Raw genomic sequence first — 27529 nt, 5'->3', positions numbered from 1 at the left:
CTTCTGTGAAATCAAACTGTCCACTTAGGAAGCAACATTGATTGACAATATATTTCACATGCTGTTGTGCAAATGGAATAGACAACAGGTGGAAATTATAGGCAATTAGCAAGACACTCCCAATAAAGGAGTGGTTCTGCAGGTGGTGACCACAGACCACTTCTCAGTTCCTATGCTTCCTGGCTGATGTTTTGGTCACTTTTGAATGCTGGCGGTGCTTTCACTCTAGTGGTAGCATGAGACGGAGTCTACAACCCACACAAGTGGCTCAGGTAGTGCAGCTCATCCAGGATGGCACATCAATGTGAGCTGTGGCAAGAAGGTTTGCTGTGTCTGTCAGCGTAGTGTCCAGAGCATGGAGGCGCTACCAGGAGACAGGCCAGTACATCAGGAGACGTGGAGGAGGCCGTAGGAGGGCAACAACCCAGCAGCAGGACCGCTACCTCCGCCTTTGTGCAAGGAGGAGCAGGGGGACCACTGCCAGAACCCTGCAAGATGACCTCCAGCAGGCCACAAATGTGCATGTGTCTGCTCAAACGGTCAGAAACAGACTCCATGAGGGTGGTATGAGGGCCCGACGTCCACAGGTGGGGGTTGTGCTTACAGCCCAACACCGTGCAGGACGTTTGGCATTTGCCAGAGAACACCAAGATTTGCAAATTTCGCCACTGGCGCCCTGTGCTCTTCACAGATGAAAGCAGGTTCACACTGAGCACATGTGACAGACGTGACAGAGTCTGGAGACGCCGTGGAGAACGTTCTGCTGCCTGCAACATCCTCCAGCATGACCGGTTTGGCGGTGGGTCAGTCATGGTGTGGGGTGGCATTTCTTTGGGCGGCCGCACAGCCCTCCATGTGCTCGCCAGAGGTAGCCTGACTGCCATTAGGTACCGAGATGAGATCCTCAGACCCCTTGTGAGACCATATGCTGGTGCGGTTGGCCCTGGGATTCTCCTAATGCAAGACAATGCTAGACCTCATGTGGCTGGAGTGTGTCAGCAGTTCCTGCAATAGGAAGGCATTGATGCTATGGACTGGCCCGCCCGTTCCCCAGACCTGAATCCAATTGAGCACATCTGGGACATGTCATGTCTCGCTCCATCCACCAACGCCACGTTGCACCACAGACTGTCCAGGAGTTGGCGGATGCTTTAGTCCAGGTCTGGGAGGAGATCCCTCAGGAGACCATCCGCCACCTCATCAGGAGCATRCCCAGGCGTTGTAGGGAGGTCATACAGGCACGTGGAGGCCACACACACTACTGAGCCTCATTTTGACTTGTTTTAAGGACATTACATCAAAGTTGGATCAGCCTGTAGTGTGGTTTTCCACTTTAATTTTGAGTGTGACTCCAAATCCAGACCTCCATGGGTTGATAAATTTGATTTCCATTGATAATTTTTGTGTGATTTTGTTGTCAGCACATTCAACTATGTAAAGAAAAAAGTATTTAATAAGAATATTTCATTCATTCAGATCTAGGATGTGTTATTTTAGTGTTCCCTTTATTTTTTTGAGCAGTGTATATATATATATATATATATACACACACACCTGTTTCTGAAAGGCCCCAGAGTCTTCTCTCCACCTTGACAGTGCCATTAATTACCATAGCTATAAAGGGCCACAAAGTCTTAACCTTTCAAATGTCAGGATCCTGCTGGTGAAAGGCAACCCCTACAGCCTGCAGTGTAGGCCTATCCACCACCATGGACTCTTCTGGTGCACCATTCAAACCCTCAACCCTTTTCACAGCTGCTGCATATGAAATGCTCTGTGCAACCCTGACTTTGGCCAACTCACCATGGACTCTTCTGGTGCACCATTCAAACCCTCAACCCTTTTCACAGCTGCTGCATATGAAATGCTCTGTGCAACCCTGACTTTGGCCAACTCATTCTCTTTCACCCTTGTGGGGCATTCGAAAGACGTGGCTACATGGTTCCCACCGTAATTGCAACATGTCACATATGCCTCAGTTTTATAACACATAATGATATTTTCCACAACTTGGACATCTCGGCTTCTCCCTTCTGCAAACACTTGATACATGACCAAAAGCTTTACAATGATCACACTGCATTGGTCTTGGGATAAATGCTCGGACTCTGTAGTTAATATACCGTAACTGCACTTGAGTAGGGAGAGACTCCATATGATGACCTGTCTGTTGTTCTCCTTTATCTTTCCCCCGAGACAGTGTACAACATCTACCGCGATGTTCAGGGTAGCAGGGGGGTATGGAACAAACTTCCCAATAATGTCAATCACAATCTATTTGATATTTTCATCATCAGTTTCAAGTAGCCCGTTCAGTCTCAGCTCCCCATCCGTGGTTGTATCCGTCTGGTTCAGCACTGGCTGTGCGCAGCTCCTCGTTTTCTTTTGCCAGGGCATCAACTTTATTTTTCAACAGTTTCACATCATTAGTGATATCCTTGATGCCTGCTGCATTAAACTCTGTAGTTTTGGAAACGTTTGCAATCGATAGGGTATTTTTTATAAATCCTCTCATCAAAGCCATTCAGCCGAATAGCTTGTTCGTCAAATGTAACGTTAATGTTTAAACCTTGGATTGCCTTGAAGATGGCTTCATTTGCTGGGGTGGATGGTTGAGTCTGCCCGGCGTCACTTTCTCGTAGTCTCTTCAGGTTGGGGGGGTTTCGAATTGGTTATTTGGACACCTGTACCCAAGAATTTCTGCAACCTCGGTACCGTTACTTCTGGGGGTGTCAAAATCGTCCATATAGTTGACAGTACTCACTTCGGTTACGACAGCTCCCTATACACTGTTAGCTTCTATCTCAGCTAAGGTTACTAGCTAGCTAACGCTGATTTTTTGCTAGCTTCTATTGGCTGAACTTAAGTATAACAAAGTGTAAAAGAGATGTTCGATGAACCACCAAACTAATTGAAAGAAGAAAAAATACAGTAAGAAACGCAACTTTAACTCTGTGTTCGTCGTCAAACTCAAATTAGGGTTTGAATTCAATTTAAAGTTTAGGAACTCAGTTTAATGCGACCATTTACTCCGCCATCTTGTCCCACCCCTCATTTCTTTTTATTGTTAGAGCGGCGGCTAGAATATCTGGTCAATATAATGGATAATCTGTGTCTTTACGCAAACGTGTGTTTTGTCAACAGCAGCAAACAAAATAACGCAGCAGGTGGTGTTGATACAGTCTGGATGACTGCAGAACGGAATTAGTGTTATTCATCTTGAGAATTTTATCGTTTCGCTCAGATGAACCAATATGTCGCTTGATGTGTAAAGCTATAACGTTAGGTAGCTAGCTAGGTATCTAATCAGCTGGTGGTAGATTAGCAACTACAGTGGCTAGCTAGCCAGCACTTGCAATTCATTTAGGTTGTCACTGTGTTTTTGTTGTTGACATTTTCAGGAAGCTAGTTAGTTAGCTAAGGACGGCTACCCCTTGGGCAGCATTCGTTTTTGTGACAAGTAGCTAGCTTGAATTCCAGACAGAAAATGAGTTCAGCACCAGGGAACCGAGAGGATGGCGTCCCTCCAGACCGTGGAAGTGAAGAAGTAACGTTAGATGACAGTGGGGGTGATATTGCCAGTACTACTGGCAGACAGGTAAGCTGTACAGTAGCTAGCTAGCTAGCTTTGAACTGCAGTTATGTCTATGCATGTTATATCTGTAGCTAGCTAGCTGCACATACATGGGATATGTACATGTATTAAGTTAGTTGCATCCAACTTCACAATAATCTAGCTATCTACTTGTTATATTGAATCAAGTTGCCTGAGTTTACCATCAATGCTACCATTGTTTACGTGTATCAAAGGAGTTGGAGATGTGCCTTGGCAACAACGAAATAAAGAGCCGTGCGGTGGTGAAGTACTCTGCTGCCCCTCCACCCACCACCTATGCACTACTGCAGGAGAAGACAGACCTGAAGCTTCCTCCTGCCAACTGGCTCCGGGAGAGTCCCCAACTTGGGCCTGCAGGGTCCACTGTACTAGGGTCCAGCAGCAAGAGCAAGCCTTTCTCCAGGTGAAGTGCTGGTTATTCAGTCCTCAAAACAAGATCAAATCAAATCAAATTTTATTAGTCACATACACATGGTTAGCAGATGTTAATGCGAGTGTAGCGAAATGCTTGTGCTTCTAGTTCCGACAATGCAGTAATAACACAAGTAATTGCTCCTAACAATTCACAACTACTACCTTATCACACACACAATGTAAAGGATAAAAGAATATGTGACAAAAGTATATGAATGAGTGGTGGTACAGAACGGCATGGCAAGAGCAGTGATGTATAGAGTACGGTATATATACATATGAGATGCTAGTGGTAGGGTATGTAAACATAAAGTGGCATAGTTTAAAGTGGCTAGTGGTACATGTATTACATAAGATGGCAAGATGCAGTAGATGATATAGAGTACAGTATATACATATGAGATGGGTAATGTAGGGTATGTAAAGATTATATTAAGTGGGATTGTTTAAAGTGGCTAGTGGTACTATTTTACATAATTTCCATCAATTCCATTTTTAAAGTGGCTGGAGTTGAGTCAGTATGTTGGCAGCGGGCGTAAATGTTAGTGGTGCTGTTTAACAGTCTGATGGCCTTGAGATAGAAGCTGTTTTTCAGTCTCGGTCCCTGCTTGATGCACCTGTACTGACCTCGCCTTCTGGATGATAGCGGGGTGAACAGGCAGTGGTTGGGTGGTTGTTGTCCTTGATGAACTTATTGCCTTCCTTGTGACATCGGGGTGTAGGTGTCCTGGAGGCAGGTAGTTTCCCCGGTGGTGCGTTCGTCAGACCTCACTACCCTCTGGAGAGCGCTTACGGTGTGGGCGGAGCAGTTGCGTACCAGGCGGTGATACAGCCCGACAGGATGCTCTCGATTGTGCTCTGTAGAAGTTGTGAGTGCTTTTGGTGACAAGCCGAATTTCTTCAGCCTCCTGAGGTTGAAGAGGCGCTGCTGCGCCTTCTTCACAACGCTGTCTGTGTGGGTGGACCAATTCAATTTGTCCGTGATGTGTACACCAGAGAACTTAAAACTTTCCACCTCTCTCACTACTGACCCGTCGATGTGGATAGGGGGGTGCTCCCTCTGCTGTTTCCTGAAGTCCAATCATCTCCTTTGTTTTGTTGAGTTGAGTGTGAGATTATTTTCCTGACACCACATCCGAGGGCTCACCTCCTCCTGTAGGCGTCTCGTCATTGTTGAGTAATCAAGCTACACTGTAGTGTCATCCGCAAACTTGATATTGAGTTTGGAGGCGGGCATGGCCACGCAGTCGTGGTGAAAGGAGTACAGGAGAGGGCTCAGAACGCACCTTGGTGGGCCAGTGTTGAGATCAGCGGGGTGGAGATGTTGTTACTACCCTCACCACCTGGGGCGGCCCCGTCAGGAAGTCCAGGACCAGTTGCACAGGGCGGGGTCGAGCCAGGTCTCGAGCTTGATGACGAGTTTGGAGGTACTATGGTGTTAATGCTGAGCTTGTAATCGATGAACAGCATCTCACATGGGTATTCCTTTGTCCAGTGGTTAGGCAGTGTGCATGTGGTTGCGATTGCGTCGTCTGTGACTATTGGGTCGGTAAGCAATTGGAGTGGTCTAGGGTGTCGTAGGGTGGAGGTGATATGGTTGACTAGTTCTCAAAGCACTTCATGATGACGGAAGTGAGTGCTACGGGCGGTAGTCGTTTAGCTCAGTTACCTTAGTTTCTTGGACAGGACAATGGTGGCCTCTTGAAGCATGTGGGAACAGCAGACTGGGATAGGATTGATTGAATATGTCCGTAAACACAGCCATGGTTGCGCATGCTCTGAGGACGCGGCTGGAATGCGTCTGGGCTGCAGCCTTGGCGAGGTTAACAGTTTAAATGTTTTACTCACCTCGGCTGCAGGTGAGGAGAGCCGCAGGTTTTGTAGGGGCGTGTCAGTGGCACTGTTTGTCCTCAAAGGGGCAAAAAGTTGTTTAGCTGTTGGGAGCAAGACATCCTGCGTCCGAGACGGGCTGGTTCTTTTTGTAATCCGTGATTGACTGTAGCCCTGCCACATATCTCTTGTGTCTGAGCTTTTGAATTGCGACTCGATTTGTGTCTCTGACTGGGACTTAGCCTGTTGATTGCCTTCGGAGAGAATAGCTAACATGTTGTATTCGTCATGCTTCCGGTCACTTGCCCTGGTTAAAGCAGTGGTTCGTGTTTCAGTTTCACGCGATGCTGCGTCAATCCACGGTTTCTGGTTTGGGAATGTTTACATCTGTTGCTGTGGGTACGACATCGTCAATGCACTTCCTAATGAACTCTGCACCGAATCAGCATATTCGTCAATATGTGTTGTTGGACGGCATTGCGGAAGCATATTCACGTCGCGTGATCGAAGCAGTCTTGAAGCGTGGATTCAGATTGGTCGGACCAGCGTTGAACAGACCTGAGCGCGGGAGCTTGTTGTTTTAGTTTCTGTTTGTAGGCTGGAATCAACAAAATGGAGTCGTGGTCAGCTTTTCCGAAAGGGGGGCGGGGGAGGGCCTTATATGCGTCGCGGAAATTAGTATAACAATGATCTAGGGTTTTCCCAGCCCTGGTAGCACAATCGATATGCTGATAGAATTTAGGGAGTTTTGTGGTATCTGGTGGTATGCATCATCACTGAATTGTTGCAAGGTGCTCATGTACTTGTATGTTCTTCTGTCTACAGTTTTGGGATGGCCTATGACTTCATTGATTCTATTGGGGATGATGTTGATGTGGTGTCAGACTCTGAGGTAGGTCTATCTTAGAATTTGTTTTGCTACTGTGTTATGTATTTGACATGTTTGGTAATCAAAGGGGTTTGTTGAACCTAACTGTCTCATTCTCTTCTCTACTCAGAACATCAAGAAGCTGTTAAAGATCCCCTACAGTAAGTCCCATGTCAGTATGGCCGTCCACCGCGTGGGAAGGACTCTCCTCCTTGATGAACTGGACATTCAGGAGCTCTTCATGAGGTCCTCTCAGGTACAATTAGACAGCCAGTGGAGAATAAGCCTGTTTTAATGTCACTGTGGAAGTGAGAAAGCCTGAAAATGTCTGAATGATTGGCAATGGTTGTAGAAATACATTTGATTGTATTTTTCTTTGATTGTAGCCAGTATAGTAGTAAGATCTATATGTATGCTCTGTCACAGACAGGAGATTGGACATGGCTGAAGGAGTTTTACCAGAGACTAATAGATCAAAAGTGGCAGAGAAAAAAGAAGAGCAAGGAACACTGGTACCAAAAAGCAATCCTGTCCAAGTTCCTCTACTACAGGTGAGTTATTTGAGGTTGGACTTAGGGCTGTTGGACTTAGGGCCACAGTGACCGCATTACCACCACACCGGCAGTCACGAGTCATGACCGCAGTCCAATTCCCTCTGACCGTTGGTCACGGTAATCTCATCCAAAACTGCGCAAATTAATGGCGCTGATGGGTAGCCTATCCAATTTTCTAACGGTCCTCACTAATGGCCTGGTACTCAGCACTCTATAGTCCCTCTCTAATCACTCTCTAAACACTTTATGATTGAATCTAAATAATCTATGTGATGAGGAATGGTGATGGGAGTTAGAGCTCCTGTTCCCGAAATGGATATGGGAAAGCCCTGGACCCAATATGGATAAATACATTTTTAAAACCCAATCCCGAATGGACATAAGGACAACCAGACCCATCCCCGTATGGAGCCGGTCGGGTCCACACCCGGTCCAATCCAAGTGAGGAAAGCAGCAGAAAATCCAATTGTTTTGCTACTTTATTAACCGGAGCAATTAACTGGAGGGAGGGAGAGAGAGGCACAGAGCGAGCAGCTGTAGCTGCTATGGAGTGGTCGAGGGGATGTGCGGTGAATGTGTTAATAAGACGCTGGAGGCTCGGAGCACTGGAGCAGGCGGAGGGGGAGAGAGAGAGAGACCGCAACCACTGTTAACTCATGCTAGTATACTGCTAGTTATTTATCATCCCATACCGGTTTTGACTGCATCAAACTGATAGAAACTAGGTAACTAGGCTAATTGAGGCTAGCCATAACGCTACTGTGCTTCTCACCATCCTACAGTTAGCCTTCAAATAACAACTCCATTCAGATTATAAATAGCAGCTTGCCTGTTGGCTTTTGGTCATTGTAGCCTTTCCTTCTGATTTCACTTTTAATTCTGTCATTTTAATTCCATATTCCATTGACTAGATATCTCCTAACTTGCTTGCCACACAAATCATCAATATAGTCATATCATGCAACCCAAATGTTTTGATTTCTAAGACATTCTGAGGTTTCTAGGCCTATCACAACAAAAGTTAATAATTAACTTTAAATTAAGTGTATTAACTTTTATGCTCAACACAGTAGCCGCTCCATTCGACTTATTAAAATGCAGGCCTAGATGTTCCAAAGGTGCACATCAGCAGCTTTTATGTGTGGAAGCCCGGAGATGCTAAACATGTTTATGTTAATTAAGTCGATAACCGTGAGAACAACAGTCCTTTGCATGACAGTTACCGGCTGACAACATTTCATGACCGCCACAGCCGTAGTTGGACTACTAGCCTACTTGTTAATGTGAAAAAATACTTGCAATAGAAACAAGAATCTTATTTTAGCCAGAGTAAATCCTAATGGTTAACTCCTCCATGTATTCTCCAGTATTAATGGTGATGGAGCCGCAGAGCCTGTCCCTGACTCAGACAACCCTGATGAGGGGTGTCGGGCGGAGGAGTTTGGTCCCTCCTGGCCCGCTACCTTCACTAGCACCGCTTCAGACTCCGAGGAGTCTGCAGCACACAAAGAGGTAGGTCTCCCTTTATGGAAATGAGCAGGAATCGCAGTACCTTAAGTCTGTGTTGTTGAGCTTGTGTCTTCCTTGGTGACTGTATGTCCATTCTTTACAGGAAGGGGTTCCCATGGACAGCAAGTATGCATTGGGACAAGTGGCTTCCAAAGAGCAGAACCTTACCACACTGTTCAACGAGGGGGAGAACAGTCAGGTAGGCTACTGCTAAGAAAATTATTAATCAACAGGATGATTAAAGATGTGTCTTTTGTTTAGTTGGCATTAGTTTAATCTATTGAATTAAAGAATCCCTTCAACCTTTTCCTCAACTTATTTTACAGGGTTTGAGGAATGACTTTGTGAGGAACATCTTGTGGACATTTGAGGACATCCACATGCTGGTGGGGTCCAACATGCCTATCTTTGGAGGAGGGCGCTACCCAGCTGTCAGCCTGCGGCTCAGGTCAGAATTACGTAAAGCGGGGAACAATGGCCCCAGAAGCATCATTCATGCCAGTCAATATAAAACATTTTAATTGGTTTACTACTGTTCCACAGCAATGTTCTCCTGCAAAATACCTAGAAGGTTCCTTCTTTTTCAGGGATAACAACAAGCCAATCAACATTCTCACGGGTATTGACTACTGGCTGGACAATCTGATGTGCAATGTTCCAGAGCTCGTCATGTGCTTTCATGTCAATGGCATCGTACAGGTAAATAAGCCCTGTCTTTAATGCCCAAATTTGTCATTTTAACCCTATATACAGTATCAGTCAAACATTTGGAGATACCTACTGATTACAGGGTTTTTATTTATTTTTACTTTTTTATACATTGTAGAATAAATCAAAAACATCAACACTATGAAATAACACACATGGAATCATGTAGTACCCAAAAAAGTGTTAAACAAATCGAAATATATTTGAGATTCTTCAAAGTAGCCACCCTTTGCCTTGATGACAGCTTTGCACACTCTTGGCATTCTCTCAACCAGCTTCACCTGGAATGCTTTTCCAACAGTCTTGAATGAATTCCCACATATGCTGAGCACTTGTTGGCTGCTTTTCCTTCACTCTGCGGTCCAACTCATCCCAAACCATCTCATTTGGGTTGAGGTCAGGTGATTGTGGAGAAGGTCATCTGATGCAGCACTCATCACTCTCCTTCTTGGTAAAATAGCCCTTACACAGCCTGGAGGTGTGTTTTGGGTCATTGTCCTGTTGAAAAACAAATGATAGTCCCACTAAGTGCAAACCAGATGGGATGGCGTATCGCTGCAGAATGCTGTGGTAGCCATGCTGGTTAAGTGTGCCTTGAATTCTAAATAAATCACAGACCGTGTCACCAGCAAAGCACCATCACACCACCTCCTCCATACTTCACGGTGGGAACCACACATGCAGAGATCATCCATTCACCTACTCTGTATCTCACTAAGACATGGCGGTTGGAAACAAAAATATCAAATTTGGACTCATCAGACCAAAGGACAGATTTCTGCTTGTGTTTCTTGGCCCAGCAAGTCTCTTCTTATTATTAGTGTCCTTTTGTAGTGGTTTCTTTGCAGACATTTGACCATGAAGGCCTGATTCACACAGTCTCCTCTGAACAGTTGATGTTGAGATGTGTCTGTTACTTGAACTCTGACGCATTTATTTGGGCTGCGATCTGAGGTGCAGATAACTCTAATTAACTTATCCTCTGCAGCAGGTAACTCAGGATCTTCCTTTCCTGTGGCGGTCCTCATGAGAGCCAGTTTCATCATAGCATTTGATGGTTTTTGCAACTGCACTTGAATTTTTTTTTAAAGTTCTTGATATTTTCCGGATTGACCGACCTTCATGTCTTAAAGTAATGATGGACTGTTGTTTCTCTTTGCTTATTTGAGCTGTTCTTGCCATAATATGGACTTGATCTTTTACCAAATAGGGCTATCTTCTGTATACAAACCCTACCATGTCACAACACAACTGATTGTCTCAAACGCATTAAGAAGGAAATAAATTCCACAAATTAACTTTATCAAGGCACACTTGTTAATTGAAATGCATTTCAAGTGACAACCTCATGAAGCTGTTTGAGAGAATGCCAAGAGTGTGCAAAGCTGTCATCAAGGCAAAGGTGGTTACTTTGAAGAATCTCTCTAAAATATTTTTTGATGTAACACTTTTCTGGTTACTACATGATTCCGTATGTGTTTTTTCATAGTTTTGATGTCTTCACTATTATTCTACAATGTAGAAAATAGTAAAAATGAAGAGAAACCCTGGAAATAGTAGGTGTCCTAGCTTTTGACTGGTACTGTACATATTCACAATTTAACACTGGGCAGGTAGCCAGTAACCGAAAGGCCGCTGGTTCGAATCCGCGAGCCGACTTGGTGAAAAATCTGTCTGTGTCCTTGAGCAAGGAACTTAACCTGTATTGGTCCTGTTAGTCATTCTGGATAAGAGTCTGCTAAATGATTAAAATGTAAACACTGTTATAAAATTAGCGCTGATTTGTTCTTTGGTCAGAAATATGAGATGATCAAAACGGAAGACATCCCTGATCTGGAGAACTCCACCTTCTCAACCAGGGTTGTGAAAGACATCGCTCAGAACATTCTGTCCTTCCTCAAGTCTAACTGCACCAAAGAGGGCCATACCTACTGGCTCTTCAAAGGTGGGAGATAACACAACACACTCGCTAACTCCTGTAGGACTTACAAAATGAACGTGATAATTACCTGGTAGTTAAACAGTTATGTGGCAGTAGCCCTACTTAATCTTACTGTCCTGTTTCTGTGCTTCCTCAGCTAGTGGAAGTGACATTGTAAAGCTGTATGACCTCACCACTCTCTGTGAGGAAGCAGCAGAGGAGAAATGCCAGAACCCATTCACTCTGCCAGTGGCTGTGCTCCTTTACAAGTAGGCACCTGGAACATTATCTACACATCCCTGAAACCAGTACACAAAACATAGGGTTATCAGTCAGTGCAGTAATTGCAAATACAGTAAATTCAACAGGTGGCAGTAGACTATACATTCTGTTTTGTAGAATGTGCGTTGTTGTTCTTGCAGAGTGGCTAGCAACATGATGCTGAAGAAGAGCCAGAACAGGAAGCACTATGGAACAATCAGAACGTTGCTCCTCAACTGTGTGAAGCTCCTGGACCAGGACAGGCACCCACAGGTAATGGACTGGACTCGTACTCTTACTTACTCCACAAGACCAAAGGCCTTTGATTGTTTCTAAAATGTTTGTGCAAATCATTGATATTGAAAGATGAGAAATTTGGCTAGCCTGTTCCCTCTCTCTAACCGTCCTCTCCCTTTTCTGATTGGCTCAGATCATAGCATCGGCCCACTACATGCTGGCAGAGCTGTTCCAGTTGGACGAGCCTCCAGAGGAGGGAGCTGGGGGGGAGTCGCTGCGGGCTGGGGGCTCAGAGGACAGCTACAGTGATGAGGATGATGAAGAGGATCCAGAAGACCTACCAGAGGACAGTGATGAGAACGGCTCCTTTAGTACCACGTTGGACTCACAGGATGATAGCAAAGCTGTAGCTATTATCAAATCAGTGGGGGAGCTGTCTGTTCCAGAGAAGTACAAGTCCACTCACCAGATCAGGGTGAGTGTCACACGTTTATCGCTAGCTATGCTGTTTGGGTGACATTATGGAAATGTTGACATATCTTGACCTAACTAGAAACTTGCCACTACACAGAGTGAGTCTTAGAACATCTATCGAGACAATGAAGTAATGTTTCCCCCCGCTGCAGCCAATCTACGCATTTCCCGTCTCTCAAGACAAGGAGGAAAGATGTCGGCACGTCCTCAGCTATGTCTTAAAGGTGAGCCTCTACTGCAGTGTAGTGATAGTTATGGGAATGTAAATGTACTTTTAATACGTCTATCTGCTTATTTCAAGACATGGCATATGAGGGTGCGGTGAGATAGCCAATGGGTTGGACCATATTTTTCTCGTCAATCATCAACAAAAAAAGACTCTTGAAATCAAATGATCCTCCATCGTTAAGACTGTGGAAGAATCAAAGGCATTATTAGTTAAATATTGAAAAGGTATGGGCGACGGAGAGAAACAGAATAGCGCAATTTGAGGCCATGTGGCATAGTCTTCCAAGCACTGGAGATGGATGCAGTGGGAACATGTGGGTCTGGGCAGGTGTGACGTCGTTGATGAATGTGTGCGTCTGTATATGTTTTATATATTGTTTGGATGTGATTGGCAGGGCCTAAAAGCAGTGGACGGCAGCATTAAGAAGGAGAGTGACCTCCCAGCTGCTGACCCAAACACCCCCATCCCCCTGAGGTACGACGATGGGAGTAAGGCCGTGGAGAAAGGGATCGCACTCCTCCTGGACAGAGGTTGGCCATCACTGACCCCATCAAGAAGCATAGATATACTACAATATTGATAATGAAGGATGTTGTACCATAATGAGCAGGTTCCTCATTATATGTGAAGAGCCCCTAATAAATACCTCAATTTCTCTGCCCCTATATCGTTTACCCTATCTATCTCTCTGCCCCTATATCTCTTTCCCTATCTATCTCTTATCCCCTCTCTCTGCCCCTATATCTCTTGGGTACAGCTGGTCCCTTCCAGGAGGACCGGAAGCATCCGACCCGGTCAGGGATGATCCCAGGGTCCTGGCAGCACCGTATGAAGCTGCAGCTCTTCTTCAAGGCGTCAAAGGCCTACTACGTACTGTCAGACGCTGCCACTAACCTGCTCAAGTACGGCCGGGCCCTGCGCTACATCAAACTGGCCCTGCAGTGCCACGGTCAGTGTCTCCTCTCTGGTTCAGTTAGGCATTCTGGGACATGTAGTTAACCGTGATCAGATTGGCTGTCTGAGATTGGACTGATGGATAATGAGGGACCTGTTGAAATAGAGTTGAATCTTCCTTGCTATCGCCCTTCCTTCATCTATCTTTCTCTCGCTCTCTCCCTCCCTCTGCAGATGCCTACTGTTCAGTGAGCATTACCCTGCACTCGCGGGTGCTGCTGTTCCACAGCCAGTGTCTGTCTCTGTGTGGGGACATCCAGCTGATGCTTGCCCAGAATGCCAGTAACCGTGCTGCCTACCTGGAGGAGTACAGCTACCAGACCAAGGAGGACCAGGAGGTGCTGCACAGCCTGCACAGAGAGAGCAGCTGCCAGGGTGAGGAGACACTCACACTTTTCATCAATAAACACATACGCATCCCTCCACGTCCCTTCACAATTGACTCAAAAGTTTTTGGTATTCTGTAGATTTGCCATTTAATGTTGCAGGGTTCTCTAATTGGCAGCCCGCGGGTGGCTTTGAGTATTTTTCATTGTTGGACATAAGACTGGAAAAACACCAGGAAATCAGCTCCAAATGATTGTAATATAAGAAATCTGTTTCTTATAGAGATATGTGATTGTATACAAATGAAAGCAAGGTTTGAAGGCCCGCGGCTGAATCTAGTTGATGATCCCTGCTGTAATGCTTTTCAGAAGCAAGAACCTGTAATGACAAACGCTAAATTACAATACTTAAAAGCTTGAACAATCCTATATATAAATGCAGTGCATCATTGTTGTTACAAATTAGATCAGTCTGGCCTGTGTGACTGTCCCCCAGCCTTTAACATGGCCAGTGACCTGGCCACGGACCCAGAGTACCAGCTGTTTGTGAGCAGTAAGTGTTACGAGGCGGCCTACGAGCTGCTGACCTCTGGGGTGGTGAAGGAGCATGGCCCTGAACAGCTAGCCCAGGTACTGAAGAGGCTGGGCAACATTCGCAACGAGATCGGAGTCTTCTACATGAACCAGGCTGCTGCCATGCAGACCGAGAAGGAAGGTAGGGAGTCTGGCCTATCAGTTATGGAGGATGATTTTGTGTAAATGATTGATTTGTTGACTATTGATTTAATTTATGACTGCTGTAAGCAATATAAGAAATATTTCTGAAACACGATAACTTTCTTCAGGAAACAGACCTAAAATAAACAAATATGAACCTCTTCCTCACTCTAAACCCCCACCCCCTTCCTTTTCAGTGAAGAAGTCTGTATCTATAGCTGAACAGGAGATATGGAAGAAGAGTTTCTCGTGCTTTGAGAAGGGCATGAAGGACTTTGAGGCCATTGAGGACAGCACCAACACCTCCCTGCTGCTGTGCAACACAGGCAGGCTGATGAGGATCTGTGCCCAGGCCCACTGTGCTACATCTGCAGACCTGAGCAGAGGAGAGTTCTCCCCAGAGGAGTCTCTCTATTACAATAAGGTACCGCTACCACACTAATAGAAATATCATTATGTAATAGACATGATTTCTATGACTACACCAACCCCGTATTGCTTTCCACAATAAATAGAAAGGCATGAAGGCTAAACGATCCGCTTATCTTTGTGCCAGTCACTTTCCTGTCATGTTGGTGTTAAGTTCATGTTTTAAGTATCCCTATATTTCTGTTATTACGGGGCTATCACTCAGTCAAGAGTGCGCATGCGCAGGAAGTTAGTTCATTGTTGAACCTGGCCTTGAGTGTAATGGCTACCTTGTAGTGTGTTCATATAGTAGAGTAAACTTTGTTAAACTGGAACCTTGTCGTTGTGTCATTTCGAATTAACATTGGTAGCAGAGGATGGCTTCTAACTACAACGTGCCACCTCGCTTCGACGAGAAGAGGTCGTACGAAAGTTGGAAAAATGAACTGGGAATCTGGACACGCGTTACTAATCTGGACGCGAAAAAGCAAGCACTTGCGGTGGTATTATCGCTCGAGGGAAGAGCGAGAGATACAGCACTGGAAATATCCGTTGAGGATTTGAACAAGGATGACGGTATGGGAACTTTGATCACAGCACTGGATTCTGTATTTCTTAAAGAAGAGAAAGACCGTGCCTACGAGGCATATTCAAACTTTGACAGTGTTAAGAGAGATATTTCGGTTGCAATGGCGGACTACATCATTGATTTCGAACAGAGGTACAACAGAATGCGCAAGTACGACATGGTTCTCCCAGATGCAGTGTTAGCTTTCAAGTTGCTAGATACTGCCTGTCTAGATGGTAGGGAGAAACAGTTGGCTTTGACTGCTTGTACTGTGCTGACTTTTGCATCTATGAAGTCGGCACTAAAAAGAATATTTGGTGAGAAGACGTCTGTCGCGCCAATAACAGATGGAATGCAAGTGAGTGACGCAGCATATTACACCGAGCAGCACAGAAAAGGCGCCAACAAGTCACGTTCTCAAGACAACCAGAAGAGGGCGCCATTACCCGGCACAAATCCACTGGACACATATGGAAGGAGATCAAAATGTGCAATTTGTCAAAGCACTTACCATTGGGTTAAAGACTGTCCTCATAAAAATGAACAAGTTAAACTAACAGAGGAAAATGTAAACACAGAGATAGAGCAGTGTAACATTACACTGTTTTCAAATGAATCTGATACTGAGATTTTTATAGTTGAATCCTTAGGATCTGCTGTGATTGATACTGCATGTACACGGACAGTGTGTGGTGCAAAATGGCTTGATAGCTATGTCAGTGAACTAAATATGAAAGAAGTACAAAATATGATTGACACACCAAGCAAAAGAGCTTTCAAATTTGGAGATGGGAGAATTGTCCATTCTACCMAGAGAGTTAAGATACCAGCAAAAATTGGTCAGACTAAGTGTCACATTGAAACAGAGGTGGTCCCTACAGATATCCCCTTACTATTAAGCAAAGCTTCCCTCAAGAAGGCAGAGGCTGTACTAGACATAAAAAATGACAAGGCAGTGATGTTTAAACAACCAGTGACTCTTGAACTTACTACCTCAGGCCACTATTGTGTAAACATTTTAGACAAAGACATCTCACAGAGTCCATGCAAAAATGAGATTCTGACAGACACAGAGCACATGGAGATTCTGACAGTCACAGAGAACATGAGCACTAAAGAAAAACACAAARTATTGYWAAAGCTTTACAAACAGTTTGSACATGATACAGTTGACAGACTTCAGAAGTTACTCAGCAGTTCAGGGAATAATGATGATGAGAAGTACGAAACTGGAAACAAAGTGTACTACAAACGAGTTGACTGTCAAGAGTGGAAAGGACCGGGAGTAGTCATTGGTCAAGATGGTGTGGTGATATTTGTGAGGCACGAAGGCATGATTGTCAGGGTGCATCACTCAAGATTGCGGAAAGTAAATGATCAACAAGATAGAGGGGCTGTAGCTGAGAATCAGTCTCCTAATGAAAATGACAAAAAGGACACAGTAACAGACACAAACCTACCAGATGTCACATCCAATGATATGGACACTGAAACTGACACAGGATGAGAGAGACTTATAACATGCACAAGGTAATCTATTGAGCGTTCAAATGAGGAAAACATTCAACAACAGCCATATTGTTAAGAGAACATGGTGTTCAATCTGAAAACAGGACAAACTGTTAAATACATGGACAGAGAAAGTGGTATTCCACATACAGCAACCGTCATTGGACGAGCAGGAAAAGTAAAACACAAGAACTGGTACAACTTGCAGTACTCTGAACAGCTACACTTATCTGGTACACAGGGTCAGCTGACCTGTCACTTGTAGATAATATCAAATTGAAATCAATGGAAAATCGAGAAAAACAGAATGACATTCAATGATGATGTACTTGAACAAAGGACGTGTCCATTTGATCCAGCTAAGCTAGCAGATGAGCTAGTAATTGGAGGAACAAAATGGAGTGTTTGAGGAAGTCAGACATTGCCACAAGTGGCGTATCAACAAGGTGGGTGTGTAACCTCTTAAGAATCTTAACTGGAATAGTGCCCAAGACGGCTTAGAGGTTTTGAGGGGCCTGGCTGCTAAATGAACTCCAAAGACCACCGACATCAGAGTCCTCAGATTTGCTGATCGTAGGTATCTGCCAGCAAAATGGAAACTTAATTCATAGACATCAAATCTGGATTTTTGCAGGAACAGAGCTGTCAAGGGACATTCACATCCGACCTCCGCCCGAAGCTAAAGTAGAAGGAACACTGTGGAAACTAAAAAAGTGTGTGTATGGACTGGCAGATGGATCACTCTAATGGAATACAAACAAAGTCAAGCAACAATGCTGAATACAGGTGGAAAAAATGTCAAAGTGGATCCTGCAGTCTTCTATTGGCTTCGATCAGACTGCATGTGACTGGAGTACTTGCCTGTCATGTTGATGACTTTATCTGGGGTGGCTCACAGACCTTTGCTTCAATTGTGATTCCACACCCTCAAAAGCTGTTTTCTAGGTTGCGTGAGGAGCATGATCATTTTTGTTATGTTGGCATAGAGTTTATTACAGTTGATGGAAAAAATATCTGAATGCACAGGAGAGCTATATCAAGAATCTTCAACCCATCCACATGGATTCTTCCAAGAGCCGTACAAAGGACTTCCCTCTTGTGGAATTGAAGCTGGTCAATTGAGGTCAAAGATAAGACAAATTTTATGGGCTGCGAGACAGAGTAGACCTGGTTGAATGGTTGCAACTTGGCATCTAACAACAAAAACGCCACTGTACAAACCATTCATGAGGCAAACAAAGTTGTTCGTAAACTGAAATCACACAAGTGACTTTAATGTTTCCAGCATGTTGGAAAAGATGAACTCTTGAAAACTGGTTGTCTTCAGTGATGATCTCGCTAGGTTATCACTGGTGGGACAAAATGGAATTCCTACCTGTAGTTTTGTGTCACTGAAACTACTCATTAGTTGTATGCTGTGAGTCAACCAAGTCTGTCACAGAGAAAATACTTTGAGATTAGCAGCATCAAGGAACTTATTCAAGCACAGAGAATCAGCGAATTCTGTGGTCGACCAACAAGGAACAGCTTGCTGATGTCTGACTAAAAAGGGAGCATCCGGTCTTGTGCTCCTACAGGCTCTCGCTCCTACAGGCTCTCAGTAATGGAAAGTGGCAGCTTGAGTAATACAAATAAAAACTGTCACACAACCCATTTGTAATGGGGATCTTGAATAATACTTGGACATTTAATTATGTTGTTGATGTTTTTTTTTGTCTTTAAAGAAAAGGGGGAGATTGTTAAGTTCATGTTTTAAGTATCCCTATATTTCTGTTATTACGGGGCTATCACTCAGTCAAGAGTGCGCATGCGCAGGAAGTTAGTTCGTTGTTGAACCTGGCCTTGAGTGTAATGGCTACCTTGTAGTGTGTTCATATAGTAGAGTAAACTTTGTTAAACTGGAACCTTGTCGTTGTGTCATTTCGAATTAACAGTTGGCAACTGCTGCATAAATGCTCTGTGAGGTGTGGTGGCATTTTTCTGCTTTACCAAATGAGGAGAGTTACAAACTTCCCACACCAGTCAGAGTTATACTTAAACTACACATTTTTTAATAAGAGCTTTGCAATAGCCTTTTTGACTTTCAATGATGCGCTATCTCTAATGAACCATTGAAAAGTACCAACAGAAAAGTACAAAGATATTTTATAGCCAAGATACACCCCTCACAACTTACATGACGAATCACAGATCTAAGGAACAGTTCAAAGGTTAAGATTTGTATGAAAGATATCTATAAAACATAGCAGACAGTTACTGCTGTGTCAACAGTTCTCATTGTAAAGACCAGTATCTGGCCCCCTCACTCCAAAAGGGAACCGTCTCTCCCTGATACGGCATAGAACAGAACCATTAGCTCATGTTATCTGGAATGCTCTTTAGGCTTTATTACCCAAAGACATCGTAAATCTCCTCTGTCAGTGCTATCTCATAGAGGTCCATCCTCAGTGGAACACACACACAATACTCTATTCTGTCGAATGTAACAACTATTATAATGTAATACAAACATTATAACATAATCTTACAATTTTCCACGCCAGAGGTTTTTAAGTAGGGCAATTCAACTTAACACTACGCTTTCAGTAAGAGTTGGTGCTAATGAAAAATGGAGCAGGGACCTTTATACTCGCTCTCTCCCCCTCCAGGCTATAGACTACTACCTCAGGGCTATGCGTTCCCTGGCCACCAGAGGGAACCACCCTGCAGTGTGGGACTCAGTCAACTGGGAGCTGTCCACTACCTACTTCACCCTGGCCACTCTGCTGCAGGACTACGCCCCTCTGTCCAGGAAGGCTCAGGAACAGGTAACACTTGGATAGATTCATAGTAGGTGAATGAACAGAATGGGAAATGTCTAGCAAGTTAACTAACCATACGGACTCTATATGCTGCCTTAGGTGAAATGGTTAGCGCCGGTGTGAAAATTGTAGGAGCACAGTAATCCATAACTAAGTTTTCATTGCTGTGGGTTGCCAGATTGAGCGGGAGGTGACAGAGGCCATGCTGAAGTCTCTGAAGTACTGTGACCTGCAAACCGAGTCGGCCCGCCAGCCCCTCTACCAGTACAGAGCTGCCACCATCCACCACCGCCTGGCCTCCATGTACCACAGCTGCTTCCGCAACCAGGTAAGGACCTGACCTAGGACAAACACTGTATCTAGAGCAAGATATCTACCAGTCGTCCTGTTTTTAAACCATTTAAATGTTGTTGCATCTGTAGAAAAGCATTAAGGTGTTCAGTCTGTGTAGTATATTCTGGATGTTTCCTCCTCTGTGCCAGGTGGGGGATGAGCACCTGAGGAAGCAGCACAGGAGCCTGGCAGAGCTGCACTACAGCAAGGCTGTCCTCCTGTTCCTCAGCCTGAAGGACGCGCCCTGCGAGCTGCTCCGCACCCTGCTGGAGAGGGTGGCCTTCGTCGAGTTCACCATGGCAGGTCAGTCAGGCTCACTCACCCAGGCCAGGGCCAGGCACACTCCCAGCCAGGTCAGAACTGTCATAGTCTCCTAAAAGGTGGTGTCATTGAGTAACAATGTGTGTTTACAGGTCAGAGCAGCAGTGGGGCCAAGCTGAAGACCCTGACAGGAGCCCTGGATATATTGACAGACACACGCCATGCCTTCCTGCTTATCCACAAAGAGCTGCTAGAGGACCACACAGAGGTACAGACACAAACAGAAATATAACCTACTGCTGTAGCAGAGGCACTCCCCTTCTGTTTGACAATCATCGCTTACATTTAACCACCAACTACTTCCACACCTCCTCCCACTTGTTGTACTATGCAGAAATCGCTCCGCCATTTCCTGGTTGCTAAAACGAATAGTTTGCCTAATTTCAGTCTGTGACAAAATAAGCAAGTAGAGCAGGTAATCCCAACTGGGATATGCACAATGCCTTCGGGGGTAGGCCAAATAAAAATGTGATTTACAAAAAAAAGATTAAGAGAAAAAAATATAGATTTTGTTTAAAAAAAATCCCCAATTTTTTTTCAGTTAAAGTCAGAAGTTTACATACACTTTGGTTGGAGTCATTAAAACTCGTTTATCAACCACTACACAAATTTCTTGTTAACGAACTAAAGTTTTGGCAAGTCGTTTAGGACATCTACTTTGTGCATGACACAAGTAATTGTTTACAGACAGATTATTTCACTTATAATTCACTGTATCACAATTCCAGTGGGTCAGAAGTTTACATACACTAAGTTGACTGTGCCTTTAAACAGCTTGGAAAATTCCAGAAAAAAATGGCATGGCCTTAGAAGCTTCTGATAGGCTAATTGACATCATTTGAGTCAATTGGAGGTGTACCTGTGGATCTATTTCAAGGACTACCTTCAAACTCAGTGCCTCTTTGCTTGACATCATGGGAAAATCAAAAGAAACCAGCCAAGACCTCAGAAAARAAATTGKAGAMCTCCACAAGTCTGGTTCATCCTTGGGAGCAATTTCCAAACGCCTGAAGGTACCGCGTTCATCTGTACAAACAATAGTACACAAGTATAAACACCATGGGACCACGCAGCCGTCATACCGCTCAGGAAGGAAACAGGTCCTGTCTCCTAGAGATGAACGTACTTTGGTGTGAAAAGTGCAAATCAATCCCAGAACAACAGCAAAGGACCTTGTGAAGATGCTGGAGGAAACAGGTACAAAAGTATATATCCACAGTAAAAACGAGTCCTATATCGACATAACCTGAAAGGCTGCTCAGCAAGGAAGAAGCCACTGCTCTAAAATCGCCATAAAAAAGCCAGACTATGGTTTGCAACTGCACATGGAGGAAAAAGGGGGAGGCTTGCAAGCTGAAGAACACCATCCCAACCGTGAAGCACGGGGGTGGCAGCATCATGTTGTGCGGGTGCTTTGCTGCAGGAGAGACTGGTGCACTTCACAAAATAGATGGCATCATGAGGAATGAAAATTGTGGCTATATTGATGCAACATCTCAAGACATCAGTCAGGAAGTTAAAGCTTGGTCGCAAATGGGTCTTCCAAATGGACAATGACCCCCAGGCATACTTCCAAAGTTGTGGCAAAATGGCTTAAGGACAACAAAGTCAAGGTATTGGAGTGGCCATCACAAAGCCCTGACCTCAATCCTATAGAGCATTTGTGGCCAGAACTGAAAAAGCGTGTGCGAGCAAGGAGACCTACAAACCTGACTCAGTAACACCAGCTCTGTCAGGAGGAATGGGCCAAAATTCACCCAAGTTATTGTGAGAAGCTTGTGGAAGGCTACCTGAAACGTTTGACCCAAGTTAAACAATTTAAAGGCAATGCTGCCAAATACTAATTGAGTGTATGTTAACTTCTGATCCACTGGGAATGTGATGAAAGAAATAAAGGCTGAAATAAATCATTTTCTCTACTATTATTCTGACATTTCACATTCTTAAAATAAAGTGGGGATCCTAACTGACCTAAGACAGGGAATTTTTATGAGGATTAAATGTCAGGAATTGTGAAACTGAGTTTAAATGTATTTGGCTAAGGTGTATGTAAACTTCTGACTTCAACTGTAGCTGCTGCTCATGTTGATATCTGTACTGATGCCGCAAAAGCCATGACAGGGAGACATAGTGGAGTGGTAACGCGCGTGCAAGTAGTTGCTCCCGACGCCACTTGGGTACACTGCAGCATCCACAGAGAGGCTCTTGCTGCCAAGAGAATGCCTGACAACTTGAAAGACGTTTTGAACATGACAGTGAAAATGGTTAACTTTGTTAAAGCAAGACCCCTGAACTCTCGTGTATTTTCTGCACTATGCAATGATTTGGGCAGCGACCATGTAACGCTTTTACAACATACAGAAGAGCGCTGGTTATCAAGGGGCAAAGTATTGACACGTTTAAAAAAAATTGAGAGAGGAGCTTAAAGTTTTCTTTACTGACCATAATTTTCACTTGTCTGACTGCTTGCATGATGAAGAGTTTCTCACACGACTGGCCTATCTGGGTGATGTTTTTTCTCGCCTGAATGATCTGAATCTAGGATTACAGCGACTATATTCAATGTGCCGGACAAAATTGAGGCTATGATTAAGAAGTTGGTGCTCTTCTCTGTCTGCATTAACAAGGAAACACACAGGTATTTCCATCATTGTACGATTTTCTTTGTGTGCAAATGAACTCAAGCTTACGGACAATGTAAAATGTGATTTATAGCGAAGCACCTGAGTGAGTTGGGTGTGCAATTAATCATCAAGTTTATTTTATATAGTCCTTCGTACATCAGCTAATATCTCGAAGTGCTGTACAGACACCCAGCCTAAAACCCCAAACAGCAAGCAATGCAGGTGTAGAAGCACGGTGGCTAGGAAAAACTCCCTAGAAAGGCCAAAACCTAGGAAGAAACCTAGAGAGGAACCAGGCTATGGAGAGGTGGCCAGTCCTCTTCTGGCTGTGCCGGGTGGAGATTATAACAGAACATGGCCAAGATGTTCAAAATGTTCATAAGTGACAAGCATGGTCAAATAATAATCATGAATAATTTTCAGTTGGCTTTTCATAGCCGATCATCAAGAGTTGAAAATAGCAGGTCCGGGACAGGTGGCGGTTCCATAACCGCAGGCAGAACAGCTGAAACTGGAATAGCAGCAAGGCCAGGTGGACTGGGGACAGCAAGGAGCCATCACGCCCGGCAGCCCCGACGCACGGTCCCAGGGCTCAGGTCCTCCGAGAGAGAGAAAGAGAGAGAGAAGGAGAGAATTAGAGAGAGCCAAGATTTTCAGAATGTTCATAAATGACAAGCATGGTCAAATAATAATCAGGAATAAATGTCAGTTGGCTTTTCATAGCCGATCATTAGAATTGAAAACAGCAGGTCTGGGACAGGTAGGGGTTCCATAACCGCAGGCAGAACAGTTGAACTGGAATAGCAGCAGGGCCAGGCGGACTGGGGACAGCAAGGAGTCATCATGCCCGGTAGTCCTGACGTATGGTCCTAGGGCTCTGGTCTCCGAGAGAGAGAAGAAAGAGAGAAGGAGAGATTAGAGAGAGCCAAGATTTTCAAAATGTTCATAAATGACAAGCATGGTCAAATATAATCAGGAATAAAAGTCAGTTGGCTTTTCAGCCGATATTAAGAGTTGATCAGGTAGGGGTTCCATAACAGCAGGCAGAACAGTTGAAACTGGAACAGCAGCAAGGCCAGGTGGACTGGGGACAGCAAGGAGTCATCTGCCCGGTTTGCCGTGACGTATGGTCCTAGGGCTCAGGTTCTCCGAGAGAGAGAAAGAAGAGAGACGAGAGAATTAGAGAGAGCATACTTAATATCACAGGACACTGGATAAGATAGGAGAAGTACTCCAGGTATAACCAACTGACCCTAGCCCCCGACACAAACTACTGCAGCATAAATACTGGAGGCTGAGACAGGAGGGGTCAGGAGACACTGTGGCCCCATCCGATGATACCCCCGGACAGGGCCAAACAGGAAGGATATAACCCCACCCACTCTGCCAAAGCACAGCCCCACACCACTAGAGGGATATCTTCAACCACCAACTTACAATCCTGAGACAAGGCCGAGTATAGCCCACAAAGATCTCCACCACAGCACAAACCAAGGGGGGGCGCCAACCCAGACAATTACACATGTACTTTCCCCAAATGAACAACACAAACAACTGGATTCGTTATCCCTTTCATGCCCTGCCTCCAGTCCACTTACTGATATCTGAACAAGAGAGCCTCATTGTCGTTCTGTGAATTTAATTTAATCAGAAGCCACTGCCAGATTTCTGGATTGGGCTGTGCTCAGAGTATCCTGCCTTGGGAAATTGCGCTGTTAAGACACTGATGCCCTTTGCAACCACGTACCTATGTGAGAGTGGATTCTCGGCCCTGACTTGCATGAAAACGAAATACTGGCACAGACTGCGTGTGGAAAATGATTTAAGACTGGGACTCCAATACAACCCAACATTGCAGAGTTATATGCATCCTTTCAAGCACACCCTTCTCATTAACCTGTGGTGAGTTATTCACAATTTTCGATGAACAAATAAGGTTTTATATGTAAGATGGTCAAATAAAGAGCAAAATGATTGATTATTATTTGTGCTCTGTTCCTATAAGCGCTCTTTGTCACAACCCGGCTCGTGGGAAGTGACAAACCCACTTTTTATGTTTAATAAATGTACTGTGTGTGTGTGGCAGGCTTACGATGATGGCAAAAAACAACATTTGAGAGTGTGCTGACCCTGGTGCTAGAGGGGGCATGCAGCTGGAGGTTGAATGTTTGAAGGGGTACGGGACTATTAAAAAGTTTGGGAACCACCGGTGTAGAGTCATTGTACCATGTAAACCGCTCCATAACCAAAAATATTGTTGTTTCTGCTGTTTTGAAGCTGTTTTTATGAAACCGAAAGTAAAAGACGCAAAAACACAACGTAAGAACAGGAAGCATAGAAATAGTGCACATAGAACATATTTGTTGCTTCTTAGACTTGCATTCAAGTAGAATGATAGATCTATAACTCACATTTCTATGTGTAAATTTCCACATGAATGTAATTTTTTTTTATTTTGTAGACAGACTGCCCAGAGTTGACAAGACCCCTTGACAGTGGTGCAGATGGCACCACCTCCTCAGGGCTGAACACCATAGAAGTGATGAAGTTGATTGGCGTCTTTGAGCCCAGTTTCTCCTTCCTGCTGCTGCAGCTGGTCAAACTGATGACGGCCATGAAGCGCAAACCAAGGTGAGGAAAGGACTGGTTGTACCCAGCCTGGTTAACCTTGTCCTGCAGAGGGCTAAACCAGGACTAAACATGAGATCTAGTAGAAGCATAATACTGAAACTTCCGAAATCTTTTCATCTTAAGACTGGTCAGTCAGTCAGTAGTACCTTGGTCTTTATAGGACAGCCCAGAGCATCTGCTATTTTCTATCCATTTCTTCTTGGATGGATTGGTAACTGTTTTGGAGAAGGAGTGAAATGGGCAGGGCAAGTGAAGTTAGTGGGAAGATAAGAGATGCATAAAAGGTCATTGTGTAAGACTGGTCGTTATGTAGGATTTCTAATAGCACTACTGGTTCACTCAATACACTGTACTACGGCCAGCAGATAACTTGAGTATCTAAAGAACCCTTAGCATTTGAATCCCAGTGTGTTGGTCCTACCCTGCCACAGCTCTCCCAGTGTCAGCTCTCCACACAGAGCTGTTCCTCTAGCCCTCTCTTTAACAAGTGTCAATCATTGTTATGCTTCTTTAGCAGAAAGCTTTGTCTCTAAGACAGTGCACAGTGGCGATAGGGGTCAGGGTATCATAATCTCAGTATCCCTACACCATCAATAAGGAATGTTAATACATGTAAGCATAGCTTTGATTCAAATCAAGACCTATTCAGAATGTTTCTTCTTTTACAATAGCAATAAGGACGAGGAGCTCCTGAAGACCTACAAGAATGTTTACTCCAAGATACTGCGTGCTGAAAAGACTGCTCCACTCCTCAGCCGCATTGAGCTCTTCCTCGACCTCCTGCAACAACTGACCCCAAACACAGGAAGTGGTGACCTTGGGGCATCGTCATGACGACAACCAAAATAACACCCATACCAAGGTGTTCACTGCTCTACACCCTCTACACACCTACAATGTGAAAGCATCACCAGCTGTGCCTTACTTCCAGACTGCGCAATCCACAGTTTAGTCTCTGGTAGATAGTTTATTTTACAATTGCAGTGCTTCACCTTTTCAATTGGCCTAGTTTTGTAAAGAGGATTGGAAAATTACCTTTTTAAAATGTATATTTTCTTTGTTCTCTCTAAATGCGAGATGCATGCGCATGACTCAAACTTTGGAGTACCGGTATCTCAACGGGATTTGGTCTTATAAACCTGGAAAAATTGTACAATGTAAGAACATTTCAAACTGATAATGTGCAATAGCCTGCAGGTAATGTTGACTGCGAACTATCCATTCAGAGGATAATTTGTACTCGTTGCTATATGTTTGAATGTGTGTGTGCCTGCATGTTTGCCCTGACTTGAAATAAAGGTTTGAATGATATTTCTCATCACCTTGTCTTGATGCATGTTGGTCTTGACAGTGTATGAACACAACTACACAACACCAACCTTGGTGCCAAGCAGTTCAACCTATTTCTGTCTGTGGATCTTGGCTTGAGCCTGTAAGTGTGTCTGCAGAACTAAAGAGGTCACATGGTGCTGTAATGCCTCATGTAGCTACAATAATGTAATGCCCTGTCACTGAATTGGGTCATCCACACCCATTCTCTCTACACACTACAGCAAATGGCTCAACAAACTCAAATTGTGTCCCTGTGATGCTCTGTACATCTAATCTGTCTGGGACTGTGACTGACTAGAGGAATTTAACAAAAAGGGACAGATGATTAAAAAGCAGTGTCGAGAATAGTACGAAGAATGCACCCTTGTTTAAGCTGTGTTTTAT

The 27529-nt window shown here is 44.4% G+C and overlaps 1 protein-coding gene across 3 annotated transcripts; it reads left to right on the top strand.

The window, feature by feature from the left end:
* The first annotated feature begins 1820 nt into the window (after positions 1-1820).
* Positions 1821-27131, top strand: edrf1 (erythroid differentiation regulatory factor 1). 3 transcript variants are annotated; one of them, XM_023969988.2, is made up of 26 exons: positions 1821-2931; positions 3402-3598; positions 3811-4019; positions 6686-6752; positions 6859-6984; positions 7155-7279; positions 8650-8794; positions 8895-8990; positions 9118-9239; positions 9379-9490; positions 11297-11444; positions 11578-11689; positions 11843-11954; positions 12112-12393; positions 12545-12616; positions 13016-13151; positions 13379-13570; positions 13750-13950; positions 14368-14616; positions 14816-15042; positions 19752-19910; positions 20083-20232; positions 20387-20540; positions 20651-20766; positions 25644-25813; positions 26485-27131. In XM_023969988.2, the coding sequence occupies exons 2-26, from the start codon at positions 3488-3490 to the stop codon at positions 26645-26647; spliced, it is 3756 nt and encodes a 1251-aa protein (XP_023825756.1). In that variant the 5' UTR covers positions 1821-2931; positions 3402-3487; the 3' UTR covers positions 26648-27131. The 3 variants fall into 3 exon arrangements, with proteins under 3 accessions (XP_023825756.1, XP_023825755.1, XP_023825757.1); XM_023969987.2 differs by having other exon boundaries at positions 1821-3598; XM_023969989.2 differs by having other exon boundaries at positions 1822-3598; positions 14398-14616.
* Positions 27132-27529: the final 398 nt, after the last annotated feature.

The sequence above is a fragment of the Salvelinus sp. IW2-2015 genome, linkage group LG25 (assembly GCF_002910315.2).
Source record: "Salvelinus sp. IW2-2015 linkage group LG25, ASM291031v2, whole genome shotgun sequence".
In the NCBI taxonomy this organism is placed as follows: Eukaryota; Metazoa; Chordata; class Actinopteri; order Salmoniformes; family Salmonidae; genus Salvelinus; species Salvelinus sp. IW2-2015.
Note: the sequence above shows the minus strand (reverse complement) of the source record. Positions and strands in the feature narration are given on the sequence as shown.

Excerpts from the sequence above, each read along its gene's own strand:
- edrf1 (XM_023969988.2), top strand. The coding sequence starts at position 3,488 with ATGAGTTCAGCACCAGGGAACCGAGAGGATGGCGTCCCTCCAGACCGT. Across the intron at positions 8,991-9,117 it reads ACGAGGGGGAGAACAGTCAG|GGTTTGAGGAATGACTTTGT; the intron begins GTAGGCTACTGC and ends CTTATTTTACAG. Across the intron at positions 15,043-19,751 it reads AGTCTCTCTATTACAATAAG|GCTATAGACTACTACCTCAG; the intron begins GTACCGCTACCA and ends CTCCCCCTCCAG.